At 48.6% G+C, this 19,789-nt stretch overlaps 1 protein-coding gene across 1 annotated transcript in view; it reads left to right on the top strand.

The window, feature by feature from the left end:
- The window catches only part of LOC124406704 (protein dachsous), a 230,667-nt gene that overhangs the window by 179,908 nt on the left and 30,970 nt on the right, over nt 1–19,789 (top strand). Inside the window, exons 2-5 of the mRNA XM_046882231.1 lie at nt 505–685; nt 4,069–4,536; nt 17,793–17,953; nt 18,410–18,814. Coding sequence (XP_046738187.1) covers nt 505–685; nt 4,069–4,536; nt 17,793–17,953; nt 18,410–18,814 — 1,215 coding nt within the window. The remainder of the gene's footprint in view (nt 1–504; nt 686–4,068; nt 4,537–17,792; nt 17,954–18,409; nt 18,815–19,789) is intronic.

The following is a 19,789-nucleotide window of genomic DNA, read 5'->3' on the forward strand; positions in this document are numbered from 1 at the left end:
TCTACCGTCCAAGTAGCGCGCAAACGAGATATAAGACGCAGCTGCGGCCCAAAAAACTTTTTGCACATTTCGAATTCATACGCGGAGACACGATTTCCCAGATCTTCACTCATCCCGGAAATCGTAGCAACCGCGGCTACTCGGCACCGGGATGAAGAGCGCAGGCTTCTCCTCCGGGCATTAAGAAGTCAGCTGATTTACTTTAATAGTTCGGGGGCCAGGGCGCCTCGATGCTCACCTGACGTCCCCGAGAAAGAAGGTGGCGATACCCTGCCACATAAATAACAGCCTTCTGAGCTCGCGGCGTCCGTCACAGCCGCCGTACCGACGTCCGCACATGTTATTCAAGCGAAACCATGATGCGGGAACGGTGCAGGTTCTTTTATCGACAGCTCAAGTACCGATCCATGATTAATCTTATTCAATCAATTCGAAATCTGACCCCAAGTGCTAATATGCGAAACGTACCAAAACCTAATGAGCGCTTTTCCTATATTGTTTCAGGTGCAGGCGACTGACCCTGACTGCGGAGTCAACGCCATGGTCAACTACACTCTGGGAGGAAGTGGAATCGCCACTGAACAACTCATGGTGCGCAGTGATACTGGCGATATCTGCGTCAGGGCACCTTTGGACCGTGAAACAGCAGCCTTTCTTGAATTACCGGTCATCGCAACTGACAGAGGTGCGTAAACTACCCTGTGGAACATGTTTTGGCATTGTATTGAATCGAGAACAGAGAACTTGTGGTTCGTATGGGTATGACCATAGACGAAGAGAGCCCTTTTACTGACAATGAAAATGCGATCGCAATGAGCACTCCGATTCTCTAGCATTCGGTGCACCAGTTTCTCACAGTTTTGTATTTATTTTTTTTATTTTTCTTCAAAAAAGGAACGAGTGTAACAATAAGTCGCGGGAACGCGTGTGAATTGCTTTCTTGAGTTCTGCGAGTGGGCATTTAGTTAGCGCGAAGTGGTTGGATACTCTTGTTGGGCCGTTAAAGAGAGCCGATATCTTCTCAACGATGGAGAGTATAGGGTAGTGTGCAGAAGAGGCGGCCTATCGGCGTTGCAGAATCTAGTAGTTCTATAATAGGCTGTATGATTTATGTTGCCAGTATTCCGTGCCCATTTTCAACGAGTATACGTTGCCCATATGTAAGGACAATGGGTAAAGTCCATTGGTAGTTCATTGTGTCCAGCCGCGACTGTTCCATCGTCCATGAGACGCGGTAGCCGCTGCAACAGCTTATACCATGGCCGACTCAACGAGCGTGCGTCTCGTCGCTCTTGCGTCGCGACGCAACCACTCAACGACTATGGTTGCATTGTCGCGCTGCTTTGTAGCGTTTTATGCAAGTGGCTGTCGTTCTCCTTATAATTGTTCCTCGCTTTATACCGACACGATTGTTTCGCCGGTACCATTGTGCCACACGGAGTTGCATGGGCTTGTCGAGTCTGCGATACCTTGCTGCTAGCTGTTGCTTGAAACATAGTCGATAGTCCGTGGTATCAATTAAACACTTGACCGAGTAAAATTTTATCATGGAAAATCGGATAGCTATGTAGTTAAAATATTTCGTGGATCATGAGTAACCCCAACGATGCCTTTGAATGGATTGGGAGAATAGGAGAACATTTTCTCTCAGAGACACAGGACTCCTGAAAAATATATCCCCTAAAATCCGACTGTAGGATGTTTTTTAAGTTCACCTCGTCGTTGAGGACATGAATCGTTTTTATGTGTACATCCATGTACCTGTTCAAGTAGTGAACTTCTAAACTAATTTTTATTACTTAACCCAGAGGCGAGGGGAACAAATAGGACATAAAGAGGTTCAGAGGGGAAAATTGTGACAGGTATTATCCTGCCTAAAGTACGAGGAGAATAAGACACTCGGCATCAATCGTGAATCCAGCTATCGGACAGTACCCATTCAAAGTCGTCGCGTTCGAATTGAAGAGGGTGAATTGAAAAACGGCGAAGAGAGGACCGGAATTCGCGGCACGCTGATCGTTGATGGAATTTCCATGCGGAGTCCAGGCGCGTTGTAAATCACTGTCAACAGCCGGGTTCGCGGCATTTTGCACATGCGTCAAACCGAGGGTAAGGGTATATAGGTAAGGCACAGGGCACGCCGAGGCGAACAAATTCCATGTCCACACGTCGAACCCATTTCTCTCAAATCCGCACCGAGGGAAGAAATGCTCCACATCCGGTACCACCGCAGCGTCCTTTCAAATCTGCTTTGGGGAGATGGCGGAACGGTTGAGAACCCCGAACACCCTCCACAAGGATAGAGGAACCAGCTCTATAAATCTCTCGAGTTCTCTCGTATCCTTCGGCGCAGGGTTCAGGTCCTGCAGCTCGTTTCTCTCCGCTTCCTCACCATCAGCCTAGCAGCGCTGCTTTCGCACTGATCGGAAACGCGACACGGGCGTAAAAGTGAATGGATCGTTCTCGGAAAGTTCTATAATCGAATTGGACTGAGGGGAGAAAAATCGAGTAAAGTTGGGTCCATGGGAATCGGAGAGGTCGACGATTCGTGGGCCTGTAGGAAGTTCCAAACGCCGCGAGGGTGAAGGGCAATGAAGGGGGAACGAATGAGGCTCCGAAGAGGGTGGGGCAGGGGGGGGGGGACACTTGACGCATGACTCCAATGACACCCAAGGCCATAAATCTTCCGAGCTCGGAGCTGTGCCGGTACGAGTCCATACATTACTATGAGTTACGGTTGTGAAGCGTTTAAACAGCGGATTACCAGTTTTACATACTGTCTTTAATATTAACACTTGCGTTAAGCCCCACCGAGTCACCCCACAGCAGCCGGACGCGGATCGCAGAGGATCAACACCGTTCGGGCGTTATTATCCAGTTTCGGTTTCGACACATCCGCCGTCGATGTCAATACAGAGAAAGAAACGAGACGCAGCCTCGGCCCGTGTAATCCTTAATTTGCGTAATTCCTTACTATTTTTTTCTCCCATGGTCCAATATCTCCCGCCAGTCGTTACTCAACAGCGCGAAAGCCGATCAGAAATTCTCATTTTAACCATCGGTTACACCGTACTCGACATGCTTATTTTCATTGTACTCGGGGTATAGAAACCGGCGAGGCTAACGGCACCGAGTCGTTCGACCAATGCCGATGGAAATAAAAACCAACTCAACACGCGTGCCTTGGTAGCTCGACTATAGGCTACTTATTAGCTCTTGAGCAACCTACGGAGGGCCGTTGGCGGTCAACGTCTCTGTTTCCAACGGAATTACGTATTCGAGACTGACTGTGAACCTGCAGATGAGACTGTATAGTCTATGGTGATCGAAAATGGAGTTACGTGTCAATGGATATACATACGTTTATAAAATTCTGCCCAGGTGCCTGACGTGACGACTCGAAGTAATACAGGTTTGGGTGTCTGCGTGAATGAAGGTGAATAATGAGTTGGCAGCTATGACTTAATTGGTCCCTCCGTCAAATGACACTAAATGCTGACAGCGGCGATTTTCAACTTGAACTTAACGCAGTCGGATTTACATACGACATTGTACCGTCGCATATCCATACTGAATGCCAGCAGATACCGCCTGATCGCGCTTATGGCAAGTCGATGCGGACGAACGTCGGGTGTTTGAGCGGGTTTTTTTAACAGGTTTTTAGATCGACACCCGGTACGTTGCGATCTCACTCGAGCGAGAGTGTTGCAACGGGCACTGCCGGTTGATTGGCTTTAAAAAAAAGCCCATCGAACGTGGTCTTTATGATTTATGCGTAGCAGTCCGAGTTCGCCTTATGGGCCCAGTGTGCGGTTGTGAAGGTATAGGTGCAGTGCGGCGTTGTGCCAGCGAGCCATGCCGATTCGATCTCTCTGTATGCGGCTAATTTCGGAGGCGTTATTTAATTCAATAAGAGGATTTCTCGACGGATTTCACGTCAGGGTCGTCGTTACCGATTGCCCGGAATCTCACCCCTCCCCCCTCGATTAGCTAAGCTCCTACCTAACACGAGACTAGACCATTGCTCACTCCTCAGTTCTCACAATTCTCTCTTTCCATCTCCCTTAGGAGGCCTCAGCACGACCGCCATCGTTCTGGTCCAGGTGATGGACGTGAACGACAACCGGCCTGTATTTGAGCCCTGGCAGTACAACGTTACCCTGCGGAGTGACAACCCCGTTAACGGCGCGGTTCTCCGGGTCCTGGCGACCGACAAGGACGCTGGTCACTTTGGTCAAGTGTCCTACCGAATTTCCGGCGGAAACGACGCCAGTGTTTTTCGCATCGACGGGACTTCCGGAGAACTCTACGTCGCTAAGCCCAGCCTTCTGGCCAGGTCCCAAATTCACCATCTCAACGTTACCGCTACCGATGCCGCAGGGCTAAACTGCCTCAAGGACGCCGAGGTTAGGATATCCGTCTCATCCGCTGGGAACAGAATCGCCGCCTGCGAACGACCCAAATACTCAATCAGCGTCAAGGAGAGCGTGCCCCAGAACACCATCATCGGCAACGTCAAGGCTGCTTCCGATTCCGGTAAGTCGATCTTTTAAAAATTTTTAATCGCTTTTGTATTTTCAATTTCATAGAATCGTAGGTGTATATAATGAAAACACGTAAAAGCCTTCTAAAATTCATGATCATTGTGAAGAACGCTTCATCATTTATTCGAAAAAAAAAAATAAATTAAATAAAAATCTGCATAATAGTCAAAAACGGTTTAAGCTCAAGTTTGAAAATGCTTGGTTTAGTTAGCGGGATATACTTCAAACATTGTCCGCGCTTTGACAAGTCAGTTATGCAAAAATGTGGGTGATTTCGAGGCTGCAAGTAAACATATATCCGGGTGATAAGGGAGCGGTGAAATCTCGCCGCCGGTATTCGACGCCTGGGAGGTTTGACCGGTGCATAAAGCGCGGTTATATAGCGTCGTCACGAGTGGAACTGTTGGCATGTAAATCATACGAGGGAATCTCCTATTCTGCACGAGGTCGGTGAGCCCCATGAGGAGGAGGTCGGTGCAGAGCGGGAGTCGCGTCAAAGCGGCGTGGGGCACCATACGTCGAGGATTCGAGAAGCGCGGGCGGTAAAGGAATTGTCCAGCTAGCGATACGGCTGTCAGAGGTCACGAAGCCGGGATCGAGCGCAGCGCTTCCCGTATACGGTTCGGCATAATGCGCTCGCAGAGGCTTCGGGGAGGTTCGGGGCGGCGCGGAGCTTATCGGGGCCCTAGGGCCCAGCGGCACGCTGCGCTGCGCTACGCCCGTGGAAACAAATAAATTTGAATAAAAGAGACGCAGAAATGGGATACGAAAGCGCGCGGGGCGCGCGACTGCTCCGTGCGCAGCTTCTTCGTACGGGGAAGAGGGGCACCGTATCCGTGTTTCCACACTGGTGGTACATCCGATGCAAGATAGGCCGCGTCACGACCCGCGCGCTCTTCCCGACGCTCCAGGATCGACTCCCCCGGGGTGGACGGACCCCGTGAGGATCAGGCCCCCTTCTTCGGGCCCCGCGGCCCACCACCTCGTGGTTAGTCAGTGTCGTGGTACCTTACTGGAGGTCGTCGCATTGTTTCCCGCCGCCTCTCCGCATGCGCGTATACACTCGTATCTACGTGCACGTGATATTCCTCTACGTGTTTCATACCAACGCTTCGTGTGTGTGTGTGTGTGTGCGCATTTTCAGGTGTATTGTATGCAACGATGCACACGCGCCTGTGTGAATGTCATTATATCGTGTGGCGTTATGCCAGTACCTGCAGCAGTACGTAAATGTCGGCGAATATCGACGTGCCCTCTGGTTATACTGACTTCGACCTTCTTTACTGCGCATGGATCAACGTCCGGTAAAATGGTACTTTACGCTTTCTTTCGTTGGGTCAAGCTGTATCGACCTCTTCGTTGTTAGTGACCCCACTTTTTTCAAATAAACATGCTTATGTCATAACTTGGTAACAAATCATCACATTCATGTACGCAAATTTTTCTTATAACACTGCAAAAGGGCAGGACTTAAAAAATGTCTGGTCCTTAAAAGCTGGACTCAAGCTTACAAGATAAATTACAACGAAGCGATTAAAATCTCTGAAACGTTTATAGAAGCAATTGCGGTTATCCTGAAATGCGAAAATATTTGCTTTTGAGAAAAAGTAGGGAGCGTTAGATTCTTGCATTATCGACGTAATCGTTCCGGATACATTCAGGCCTTTCGACAAGATCGTGGAATTCGTTTCAAACACAGGGATACCTATTCATCGATCATTCGATCCGCATGACGAAGGGTTGTACAACCCAACGTCGTGTGCTGGTAGGTACCTACCTTATAGAGCAGGATGCAAACGTGAAACGGCATACGGTACACCGGAGCCATGGATAGTTTGAGTGCCGGCGTGAAGTCATGATTCTCTCAATCGACCGGTGTAATAAATTTTCGCTACTTCAATTAGCCGAGCGGTTATACACGTTATATACGTTCCTCGTCTACCTGCTATGCGAGGTTGTTCTAGCTGCGCAAAGCACGCCGTACCGCAGATATAACGCGCCTGCCCACGACGACGACGACGACGACGACGACGACGACGACGACGACGACGGGACGATGATGTCAGCAGCGAACGCCGTTGGAACGACGTAGGTTCCTACCTACCTACCCGATATTTCTGCACCAGGGGCAAACCTGTTCCTGAAGAGTTGCATGGACTTTGCGCGGCCTTCGCTTGTAATATTTGACACACAGCAGCCAATCAGATTATCAGATTAAGTCGTGAGCGGCCTCGCTCAATCGCCCAGACCATTTTTCTTACGTATTTCATTTTTTATTTTTTGTTTTCAATTCATTTCCCAGTCATGCCCTTACAATTTTAGTGCCCCCTGAAACAGTGGTAGCCATCGCACAGCTCGCGATCGACTCGTGTGTATAATCGGAGCGGAAATTCTGTCGTAGGAATAAAATTGCGACAGAACAGACGAGCCGTGAACGAATCGATGTATCCTCGATACATTCACCTACGCATCAATTCTTATCGTTGATCCAGAGGATCCGGATCTGCAACGGACTGCGGATCACGGTCACAATCCTGAATATCAAATTTCGCTAGATTATCGAGTATTTTTTCATTCTTTTTTTCTCTCGTTCTTTCTCTTCGTGTCATCGAGGATTACCGAACATCAGCGAGGAAAATTGTTGCAATTTGGGGACAATCTTCACGTGTAAGTATCTGTTCTGCTGTTAGAGAGGCGAGACGAACCCGAGAAATACGAGATCCAGGAACGAGTTGCGCGGCAGAGAGAGAGAAAGAGAGGGGCAGAGAGCCGAGGGGGGGTGAAAGAGAGAAGGGCGAAGGGCTCGGCAGACGAACGAGTGAGAAGGAGACCGGGAACACCGTCCGCCCGCATAAATCGTCGCGGGCGGATTCCGGGCAGCCGAACGCAGCTCAGGCCGCCATTGTCCGCGCCTTTTTGCACCGCTCTACTCTTTACATACGCTTTAAATATCATCGCTCGCGACTGCTTTCAAGTTCGCAAGGTGTACCCTCTCTTCCTCACTCAAGCGACGATACTTCGTTTCGCCAGCTTTTTTGTCCCGAAATTCAAAGCATGTCTAGGCCCCGAATTATGGTTCCCATGATCAGGTACCGTCTAGCATTCATCGGGATGATAGGCGGACAGAGAAGTTTTAAGCCCTCAGCGGAACACCAACTTTGTAATTAGGAATTCAGATTCGCATTACATATCGTACGGCGGTTACGAAAAGGAAAAAATTCCACTGTGACGTGAGCGTCGAGTGAATTCAAACTGGTTGTGAGACGTTGGTATAGGCGTTTAGAGCGAATTATCATTCCGTTTGCCGGGCAAAAACGAATCGTTGGAAATCGTTAGGTTCAACTCACTTCTACTCCCGATTACAGTTCATTCGGTTCAACTAACTTTTAACGCTGTTTCCTCGCCCAAAAACTTGGGGCTTCTGATATTGTGTGGTTTCATTCTTTGGGCAGATTTTTACTCGGATTAAAATTTTTTATGGAAGTAGTTTAATGAGTAGAATGCCCTAATTATCAAAAGAAGGTGTGTATTTCCTCCTAAAATAATAATATTCATTGTCCTATCTTGAAGTTTCGTTGACAGGTTTTCATGGATATATCATCAAATGCGGATTTTTCAGAACCTGATGTATTGTAAATCGAAATATTATAAAGCAAAGGAAGGACCAACACATGAGATTCCATATCGCAAGCATCATATTTTCGGCCAAAGAAACACCTTCGGTAGTTTCATTAGAGTCTGTGGTCCAGAAGCCTGATACTCTCAACGAAAGTCGACAGCAGCTCTGACAATCAATATAAAATTCAATCCATAGCGCGCGTTTGTAACCCATCCTGAAGGAGTTCGAAAACAGGATTGAGCAAGTTTTCGCAGAATGAGATGTGCGTCGGAGGTTGGAAAATCGGTTCGTGGTGTAGGACGAGGTTGTTGGAGCAGGTGATATTGGAGTTGTAGGCTGTTTGCGGTTAGCGCAGCAAACGGGGAGCTGCGATACGAACAAATGTGTGTACCATGAGCAGGCTCTAATTGGTGCGACTACTGCACGAGGGTGCAGGAGGTATAAGGCAGGCAACCGAGTAATTATTTCACCGTGTCTCGGGCTGATTGTATTAGCGTCGTTTTATATTCCAAGATTATTTTAATTGTGGTACACAAGTCGTTTAATTTATTTATCGAACTCGAATAACCTGCAGCCGGTGCGGCGGAATCGAGATCGAGATCTGGATCGGGATCTGGGGGATCGGTGCCTGTGAGCCTGGCGTAAGTCATGTTTACCTTTCGCATTTGCAAATGATCGCCCCTCGCGAACAGTCCCGATCATATCCGCGTGATGCGCGTTACACGCCGATCGACGTGACACTTGATCACGGAAATTATCGACGTACTCAGTGTAGCTGCATTCGTGGAAGTACGTCATTCTCGGTCTATTATATCGACCCGCATCGCCTATATACCAACTCCTCGGCGTTCACCCGGCGACTCTGCAGCGGCCATAAATCAGATGATGGTTCGCCCGGCGGTTCTTGGGCGAAACAATACAAACCGTTCGACGTCGTGACGCCTCCTCGAGGGCTGAGGACGGCTCCCGAACCCTCCGCCTCCCCCGCTTCCTTCCAGCTACCGCTTTCACCAGACTTGCAAATTTCAATCCTCTCCACCGATCGTCGTGGCTTCTGCTGCTGCTGCTGGCTTGCATCGCGCTTCTTCACCGCGACGCTACGACCAAAGGAATACGACGACCACACTGCACTCCGTATTATACCCTGCAACTTCACCATGCGCCGAAGATGCGCTCGAGATACCACCGCCACCATCGCTGCACCCTCCCCCTCCGACCAGTCCCAAAGAAATCCCGCTTCTCGTGTCACAGAGATTCGCGTAACTCCCAACGTTCCCAGAAATCCTTCTCCCAGCATCTTCCAATCTTTTCATATATTTTCAAAAAATACGATTCAGGGCTGTAAGGAAATCCGCAGTACCGATCGGGACCAAAAACGCGCAAATTCCGCCACAAATATGTCAGAAAAATTGTCAGAAGACGCGACTCTAGTCTGCGGTTGTAGGCTCGATGCTAAATTAGCATTTAAGGAAGTTAGGCGGTGGGTGGCGGTGGCGGATGGTTGGGTAGGAGGAATCGGTGCTCGGTATGATAATCCCAGCTGTGCAAGAGCTGCTACGAGTATTTCGCCTCTTCGCCGCTGCAGCCTCCTTCTTGCGAACCCTTCTCCTGTTTATATCATTTTCGACGCGACTGTTTACTGCCAAATGCAAATCCTCGCGCTGGTGCCACCGCAGTGGAACACGCGCAGCATATTTCTCTGCCTCTCCAGCAATGCATATAAGTTTATACATGCCTATATATGAGTGTATCCGCACCCCGCGCACAGTTGTGCTTTGGCACAACTCGGTCGACGGCATTAGGTACGTATTAAGAAGAATGCGTGCCCCCATGAAACTCAAATTCCCACCATTCGATCTCAAATTTGAAAAACTTTTCAACCCGGACATTTAATTCAGAACTTAAAATCGGAGATAAATTCCTAAATTATTCACCCCGCAAATAGAACTTCGTGAAGATTTTAGTTCCAGTCTACGGGCTTGCATGCGCAGGTGAGATTCCACTTACCGACAAGATGGAACGACGCCGAAGACAAGGGGAAGGGGGGCATTGAAACGGGCGCCGAGAGAGAAAGAGAGAGTGACTATTCGTACTTTATACTTACATCGGCGGTGGCGATGCTGAGTGCCGGGATCCACGAGATACTCACCGTGATTTTTTTTTTTTATTTCGCTTGTTTTTTATTTTCATTCTTTTTCTCGTCGGAGGAACCTGGGGGATTCGCGAAGATAGACGCGTACCTGCATCTACACACGAAAGCCGCATCTGCGGAGATGTTGGTACAAAATCGTCGAACAAACTGAGCGCCTGTACGTATTACGCTCGAGGATCGATCCTTCTCTTGCGGCGGATTTTTCCGCCCTCTCTCAACCCCCTCCCCCCCCCCCAGTTAAACGTATCTATACCTGTATCTTTCGACCATCTGCAGCAGCGAATTCCTTCCTTGCTTTGTGCTGCGTTATTCCGTGATCCTCGCACGTGTATTAGAGGATTTTTTTTTATTTCTTTTTCTTTTATTCTCACTTAGTTCTAGACTTCGAGCTCTCCTACGATCTTTGATTATTTCTGGTGCCGTATTATCTTGGCATTCTATCCCATCTCGTCTAAAGAACTGCAAGAAGCAGGGTCAGACCGCGATTTAAACGCGAAAGAAATCCTCTTTCCGGACTTTGATTGCAGTTGCTTCGATCGGGCAGTGCGCGATATTACGAATACTCAAATCATGAACGATCGTTTTCAATCTTTTTGAGTAAGACTTTTTACTTTCATTTCCATATTTGCCTCTTTCGATAATTCGCGGGAACAATTTCACCGGCAGGTTATCACGCCACCTTCGTAATTACGTAAAGGTGGCAAAATCTGCCTCGGCAGCAGTACTCGGACGCCGTAAATCGGTTCAATTGCCGAGGAATATGCCCACGGAGAAACGGAGTGGCAATGCAATGTACGAATCCTTCGTGGCTGTGGGCTTGTAACGGAATTGGGTTTACGGCATGCTACACCGCCTTTAAATTAACACCGAAAGGTCGTTACGCTGAAGTGCAACTCGTACATGGTTCGAAAGTACAGTTAATGAGAAGCTGAAACCGAACTCTCGATGCTTTCGGTGGTAAGGATGAACGGTGGGGGGTAAAATCCAGTGCAAGAATAATGAAAAAGGTTAATTTAAAAAGAAAGAGAAACCGGCCATTTCCCATCTCGTCGAACCAGGGGGGATGATTCTCAGGCAGAGACGAGGGCCGAGCTGAACTAGAAAGGCGGCGGCAGGAAGAACGCGGTAATAAGGTGGAAGGACAAGACAATGGATGGCGACAATATGACCGGGTGCTCGAGTCGAAAATAATACCTGAAGCCAGCAGAGGCGAATCACTGGAAGCGGCTTAGACGTGGCTAAAGCACGACTGTTAAATGGATGGAGGTAATCTCGGCTAGGCTGCAAACGGGGCCCCCTTCGGAACCGGAGAAGCGTCTCAAGAGGGTCGAACTGTAGAGTCCATTGTGTACCCGTTATAACGAGACATTCTTTGATCGAACGCGGGAATCCCTCGTCGGACCAGATTTCGGCCGACAGTCAACTTGCGAGGGTTAATTGACGGGTAATATGTGTAGGCATTTGTACTCCCTGGCTTGCTGTTGCAAACAGCAACGCGGAGCCGCTTGCTCCAATTTGCAGCCAACTTGCGGTTCATTTGCGAACAAGTATTCCAACTTTGTTGTATTCTTCTATACCACATTGAGTCTGCACTTTGGGATATTTTTTCCTTGTGTTAAAATTCAATTATCCACGATATTAGTTGTTATCAAGGACTCTATATTTTCGTTTCATTAGTCGAATGATCTTCGTTGGTTTCTTGCTTGGTTTTCGTCGAGGAAAAAACCGGGCCAAGAAGCTTCTGCGTCACCTTAGAACGATTACCAGCGCGCTGACTTCTTCTTCCCTTTTCTTTGCTCCCAAATTATCATTTGAATCGTGTTTTACACCGGTTTTTAATAACGCTGAACCGTAGGCGTGATCGGATTGTCGATCGACGTACGACGCTTCGAGAAGGTCCGTAGCGATTGGAGTAAAAAGTGAAGGGAGAAAGGGAAAAAGAGAGAGAGAGAACCCGACATCGCATCGTCTTTAAGTATTCGTGCGTGCAATTAAATCCGTCCACGTATCACCTTAAATTCATGGCAGGTCACTTCCTAGAGGTCCGAACAGCACACCTGACCGAACCTGCGGTTCATCGGGGGACGAGGCCCGGCGTGCTTCGAGAGCCGGGGCCCTTCGTCCTTAGAGGGAGCGAGAGTCGGGCCTTGCAGGAGTGACGGGAGCCTGGGGGAGCCAAGCTGCAGACGTATCGGTTCTTCATCGCATTCGCGGCATTGCTCGACGTGGGCTTAACCGGCTAATCATCATTCTTTAATTACAAGATTGTTTTTAGCCGCAAGTGTCGGGGCTGAAACGGCTATTCATATTTAGTCACGACAACGTTGAGGACGCGAGCCGCGCGGCGATCAACCGATTCGAACAAGATTGTGAACGGAAGATCAGAGCGGCGAAATGTGGCAAAAAATCTCAGATACGATTCAGCCGCACCGTCCTTAAGGCCAATTAAAATCGCTAGAATTATGCAGATCCGATTTTTATTCACCTGCAATACATGTATGTACTTTATACATATCAACTGAGCTCAGCTGTATTCTATGTATAACCAGAATTCTGTCGCTCGGGATTTGTCAGCTCCTGTTATAAACTGTGAAAATTCCGGTCCATCGGCGCTCCGATGAACTGAATATGGCGCGGCATACTTCCACCTTGTCTGTAGAGGCCGATCACGAGGCTCTGCGTGGTTTAAAACCCGATTAAGTCCATCCACTGGTCTGCCACAAGGTTGTACCGAGCTGATCCTCACAGCCTCACGGGTCAAAAGTCGTGAGATATGGACCTTAAACGCCGGAAGATATGTTTGAACGAATCGGTTAATCGATTACCATAATCTTCTGGTCTCCTTTCACGTCTCCGCAGCTGTGTAGGTACGTGTTACTACAGTACACCCGCTACAGTAATTTCAAGAATTATTCATTCCGAGATCCGGTTGCGGCTGTTCCGCAACAAGACCGGATTGCCGCGCGTTGAAATGCGACAGATCTCAATCTGCATCGGCGTGACTCGACCCGCAAAGTTTCAGACGGTGCCGAAAAGTCGATCGAACGATTGTGGCGTTGATAAACGGGGATTTCGTATTGGGCCGTTACCGTACCGGCGACAATGCCTGCAAGCCACGCAAATCCATGGGTGTGACTGGCGGTGACGTCGAGAGTCGCATAAGAAAAGAGACGGAGGAGTGAGTGAGTGACTGAGGTATTACGACGCCCACGAAGTTGTTATCCGGTGCAACAAGAGTCCTCGAGTCTCTTGGACTCAAGGTACCTACACCTGATGCATCCCAGGGAGAGGGAAGGAGAGAGGGGAGAAGTGCGTGGAGCCTCTGCGGACCAGAGACTGACAGGAGGTGCAAGAGTCAAGGAACTAGAAATGGATTCCGCTTGGGCGATAGAAGTATGGTAAAATGCCAGGGAGACAGAAAGAGAGAGAGAGATATAGAACGCGCATTCAAATTTCCCGGGCTTCGCACGTGGATTGGGCGTTTAATAAGGTGCAAGCGATTCGTCGATACCAACTCACGTTCACTCGCGATTCTCTCCCCAGCAGTTTATCGCCAATAACAATAATACGCGAAAGAGATTTCATTGCTTTGCGTATATTTTTTCCAAGATCACATCGGACAATTTCTCGAATTGCAACCGAATTCGCAACTAATTTGTCTTCGTTAGACCGGGCAGGAGGCGGAAACAAGGAGAACCTGGAAGAGAAAGCGGATCGACGAAACAGGATCTCAGCCGAAGTTAATCGGTAGAGCGTACAGGGAGACGGAAAAACGCTTAAGTCTTACAATTGTAATTTATTTAGTCAATAAATAGTTGACTCGATGCAGCGAAGGCGAGATACGCTCTCAAGGTAATCTTATAATGAGTTGTAGCCGGCTGCAAAGCTATTGTCGGGCCGTTGATTTAAACAGGATTTGGATGTTGTCATTATTCAAGCGGAATACCTCTCTACTCTTTTCCGAAGGCAAGGCAGAGGCCCAAGTCTGAAAATAAGATATATCGCAGGTACGTTTGCGAGCGCATGCATTAGGAGGACGCTGCGTGCGAAATGCCAAATTAGTTTCTTACCTTGGAATCACTGGAGTGATGCAGGCCCATTTTCAGACTCCGTTCAATGGCCATGAAGCGAGACGATCCGACTGCACACTGCGAACGAATGTAAAGGTGCGTGCCGATCGATTTACATGGGACATTCTTTTCGAGGGATGGGAAAAAGTCAGAAGAAGCAAGACGACGCGCAATCACCAGAGAATTAAGTCGGCAAGGCATGATCATGTCGTCTTTAAGGTGATCCCAATGTCGTCCGGCTGCCGTCCGCGTCGACAGTCGATGATCATAGAAGTGGAAATAACTCACGGCCTTGATCAGACCCCGGGTGTCCCTCGTCGAGAGACTGCAGCATCGGCTGCTCCAGTTTTTCATCCTACAATTGAACAAGTCGACTGGCTCCAGGTTTCCAGGGTCATCGATGCATCTCGCGTTGAATTTCTCCAAACGCCAGACAGCATCCCGGGTACAGCAGGTTATAATCTGCTTCCTATCTCTGCAGCGATTCTTAAGATTCTTGAAACGGTAGCTCTTTAGCTCCGGTCAAAGTTGCAATGGATATTCTAAACGAAGGCGTGCGGTCAGGAAAAATTATACCTTTGAAGGTGAGCACGTGAGGAGAATTATTTTCCATCGCATCTCTTCTCTCCGTGGACGCGTGAAATTTATTTCAGCGTTGACAAATCATCGGCACATATGAGAGTAACGCGCGTACAGAGATAATTTCTGAGAGACGGTGACCAGCGACAATCGCGCCATTTATACTCTCATACATGGGTATGTACGCAAAGGGAGACTGTGAACGATAGTCATCTTGCTCTCTCGCTTTCGGTTAGAACCTTTAAGGTATTTTCGGGAGTCTGCATGATGCGCGAGGCGGAGGAATTCGTGCGTCAAGTCGTTTGTTGTCGGTGGTCCCGAGGGACTCGCGGCGTAGGTGGACAAGGTACAGCACTGCTTATATTTCGAATACCACGCAGGCCTCCATCTCACCTTCAAATCATTCATCACGAAATTACATCTGCCAGCAGTAATGCCCAAGCCAATTTGCCTATTAATTGATTCTAAGTGGGGTCATCGCGTTAGTTTCTTCCCCGTTTTGACTCATCCATTGTTCTCGTTTTATCACAGAGTATCCGTATATACATATGTTCACTTTATTTGTTTCAAATGAAACGTTTTTCAGTTTTTTCTCTCCTTTCCATTTTCTTTTTTCCACATCAAGTCACGGGGTCAACGCATCGGCTGTTGGCCATCAATCATCAGGCGATGATGGCTGCCCATGGCGATCGAGCAATGAACTCCTAGTGAACATCGAGTCCTTTTACATCGCGTCGGTCTCGGTGAAAATATTTTCAAAAACGTTTTTATTTTCTCCTTAAAAACTTATCTATCGATACAGAGTCTGCATCAAGGAAAACAGCACTTAACACCGCAGTGCAAAATCTCACTGTGGTAAAAAGCACATGTACATTCCTGCCATGGAGAACGGTGCATGAACCGTATAATAAAGTGAGAGCTCATCCCGAGCAATCAAAAGACCCGAAAAGCGTGGGGTGGAAGCATATGAGGCCAAGACGGTGCAGAATTGCCTTAGGTCTTTTGTCCTCGTACCGAAGAAGAGACATCCGTCGCGCCGGCTGACGTATAACAAAGGCAAAACGGTCGGCCATATGAGTTCGGACACCCAGGTCTCGGAATTTCAGTGTCTCAATTACGCCCAATTCCCATGTAGGACAAACGTTGTAAGAGTTGGCGATTTGTTAGCATTTCCATGAGGTCATTGGTCCGCGGATTGCGACCAGACCAATCGATCGAACGTGTCGAGTAAAACTACGTAGAGGCAATGGAAAGGAAGCACACGGGCACGCACATCATGAGCTCCCGGCGTAAAAAGTTAGGATGAGCTCTACTGCGCTGAGAATATAATTAATGGAGAGGGTGGCCGCGCGTGTACAGTGAAGCTGAGAGGGCCTTGGTTCTTACGTTAATAAGCCGCAAAAGGTCCCCGCCATTGGGTCCGAGGTCTTGCGGCGCAGCGCCCTGAGCGTCATGAACGCCCTGAACGCGAGGGCCGGTCTCAAGTCTCGAGCATGCCAACAAAAAGCCTAATTATGCACACCGGAGACTCCATTTATCCCCGCTCACCATCACCACCACTCTGTCAACAAGTGGCAAGGGACGAAAATGCAAGGAGATCACTTTATATACATCCATGCACTCGGTGTCGCATTAGCATCGTTCTGCCTCCCCCCCCCCTGCCCCTTCTGCTTCGCTGATTCTGAAAGCATAACGTACTTGACATTCGCGTCACTTTTAAACCATCTTTATTATCTTTCGACTTTGCTTATGAAACAGAGTATATATATATAGTTTCATTAGAAGAGTGTTGTTTCTCTGTTGTCGGTATCTTGACTATTTTTTAAACACAGAGGTAAAAAATTACAATCGAAAAACTCCTTCTCCCTCAGACAAGCCCTTAAACAGTTCCAAAGAAAACACAAAAAACGAATACTCGAGGATCTTCAGCCGAGCACGAACAGTTGGTGAAAAGAAGAGTCTTTCCTCAGGCCACCCTGTAAATGTGAGGATGCGTGTACCTATACACGAACTCGAACTTCTTCGGCCGAACGAATGAGATACTACTTGGAATTAAAACGATTGCGAGCGTGTTTAACGGTGCAAAAAGTGGAACGTTAAAACGGAGATGAGAGCGGTTACGTGCAGGGAAGCGCTAGGCCTTCGCTAGAGGATCGCGAAGCAGGGTCTATAACTTTGGATAAAAATGAGTGGAAAGAACGGTCAAGTCCTGGCAATGTAAGAAGTGAAGGATATAAATAGGGTTGTATCGTAACTTCGGATGGGAAGATCTGCGCTCAAATCTCTCACTGATCGAGTGCGCAACGCGCGTAGCGCTAGCTCTGATAGATTTTCCGTGGCCAGGTGTGCCATGGACTCCACTGTGGAGCGTGACGCTGATTCCTGCAGGGAATAAACATCAGTAGGTACCGTTCAAACCGAGCTGAGAAATCTCCAATGGATGATCGTATAAATCTTATCCTCAACTATGCCACGTGCTCCTCACTTATTACCCCGACTTCGTCTCCCATCATTCTTGAAGCGAGCGCAGAGTACATATTTGTAAACAATGTCCTCAATCAGCCCTGGTACCCCGCTGCCCAAGGCGGGGGCGAACCACTCCGCCCAACCGCTACGAACAAATAGATAAATGCTCTGTTATGCGCCAGTCATCGGTCGAACAATATCCACAGGAGAGCCAATGCCCCTTCGATCACCGATGTGAACCATGAACGCCGATCCTTGCGGCGAAACGCTCGAGAGAACCGGCTCTGGAAAATAAGTGGTGACAAGGCGATGACGGAAAAGTCATGACTGTCAACGTATTCATCGTCTTCTTCTCGTTTCAGGTGGTGCTCTGCGATTTTTCCTAGCAACCGAGGAGCCTCATGTATCAATCGATGCCGGTACTGGACTCTTGCGAACCAGACTCCCACTGGACCGGGAAACTCGGTCGACGTACATGCTGAGCATAGCGGCACGCAGCGGAATACTCGTAGGATACTGTCAAGTGAGTACACCACCGTTCGTTTCCTACCTCATTTCGTGAATCTGGTAAAAATTGTCCGCAGAGGTTGAGGAGAATAAGGAAGCAAAAATTTTATTCAGTAAACAAAGCTGAAAGCCTTGCCTCACGCCGCGTTAATTACTAACTGACTGACTGGTTCCGTTGAGGCCAACCAAACAATGCCTGTACGCCACTGTCAATGTTTGCCAATATCAATTTACCGCTCAAACCGGATTTCGTTTACCTGCATACTCCGCGCACTTCATCGGGTGTCAACATTACAGCTGCTTACGTGTCCAAAGGAGTTGCACGTAATATTTCCCGAACTCATAAACATGTGTCGACGGTTATGCAGGCGTTGTTTGGTCAGTCCCACCCGTTCCGTGAACCAATTGACTCGGTAAGACGGTCCCTCGTCCGAGCATGAGACCCAAGTCTGACCTATTGTCTCGTGCCCAGGTCGAGATTGAGGTTAAGGACGTGAACGACAACCCGCCATCATTTCCGACTGCCTCGGTGCGCATATCAGTGCCCGAGTCTCACCCTCTTCACACGCCTCTCTACGTGGCGCACGCCACGGACCCGGACATCACGCCACCAGCACCGCTTCGCTATCTCCTTACGCAAAACAGCAACGAGCTCTTCGGAATCGATGCAAGGCTCGGCGAGCTCTACCTTGTGAGGAGGCTGGACTACGAAACCCAGCAGAGGCACAGCCTGCTGATAAGCGCCGTGGATGGCGCGGGACTCTTCGCGAATTTCAGCCTCAGCGTCGAGGTTCAGGACGTGAATGACAACCCCCCGGTGTTCGAGAGAAACGAGTACCACGTGGACGTTCCCGAGGGCGCCAGACTCGACTCACAGGTGAGAAAAATCTTCATTACACGCCCGTCGCGCTCCCTCGGGCTTCAACTCGATCTTTGCACTCCCAGAGCTACTCGAGGAAGTTATTTCGCATACATCTTGCGGGCGCGCATAACAACCTGCGTCTCACCTTGCTAAAAATGAACTTTGACCTCTGCGTGTATAACTGGCACTTCAGCCCGCCGCGAGGGGAACCAAACAACATTTAATCTCACCGACGTTAACCTGGAAATTGGAAAAGTAATTAATTCTAAACGCGCCTGATTACGACGCTTTCAAGTGTGTAATATCCCTATTAATTTCTCTCTCCTTCGGACCGCTTAAGTTTTGACTCTCCCCGTACCAACACGTCCGGTCCGCCAACAAACCTATCCCCTCGTTTCTCCGTGTCCAAGATGAATTCGATGGACATTCTACCAGCCCGGTTGAGCCTCTCATTCCCTTTTACTGTTCTCATCTTCCAACTACAATCTTCGTAGTGTCTTCAAATATCTTGAAATATTTCTTCCCTTCTCACTATGCATTGTTTGCTTCATGCTCTTCGCCGAGTTCTACAACTCTAACAAGGTTGCATCTCGAGAATTTGACTCTTTCCACAGCTTATATCATTTTTCCTCACGTCTTTCGAACAAGTATGATACAGAGCGACTTGAGTTGAAAGCGGCTCGTTGTTCTGCGACGAAGGGGAATTATTATTAAGCGAGTCGAGGTGAATACGTGTATCTGGAGATGACCGACTGCTTTGCTCGAGTTGCCGGTATAATGATTCCGGACAATATCTTGGCTCCTGAAGAGGGGAGATCAGGATAACATGGCTGCCGTATAACCGTAACCCTTCACCCACCTCGAACTAATAGCATACAGTTAGACACATTACTGGTGGCTCCCATGTTAGGCACTGTTCTAATGATCGTTCATCCAGTACTCTCTGCCCTCCATCTATGCTCTCTCCCTCAGACTCCCTTTCCCTCTCTT

The sequence above is a fragment of the Diprion similis genome, chromosome 6 (assembly GCF_021155765.1).
Source record: "Diprion similis isolate iyDipSimi1 chromosome 6, iyDipSimi1.1, whole genome shotgun sequence".
Classification (NCBI taxonomy): domain Eukaryota; kingdom Metazoa; phylum Arthropoda; class Insecta; order Hymenoptera; family Diprionidae; genus Diprion; species Diprion similis.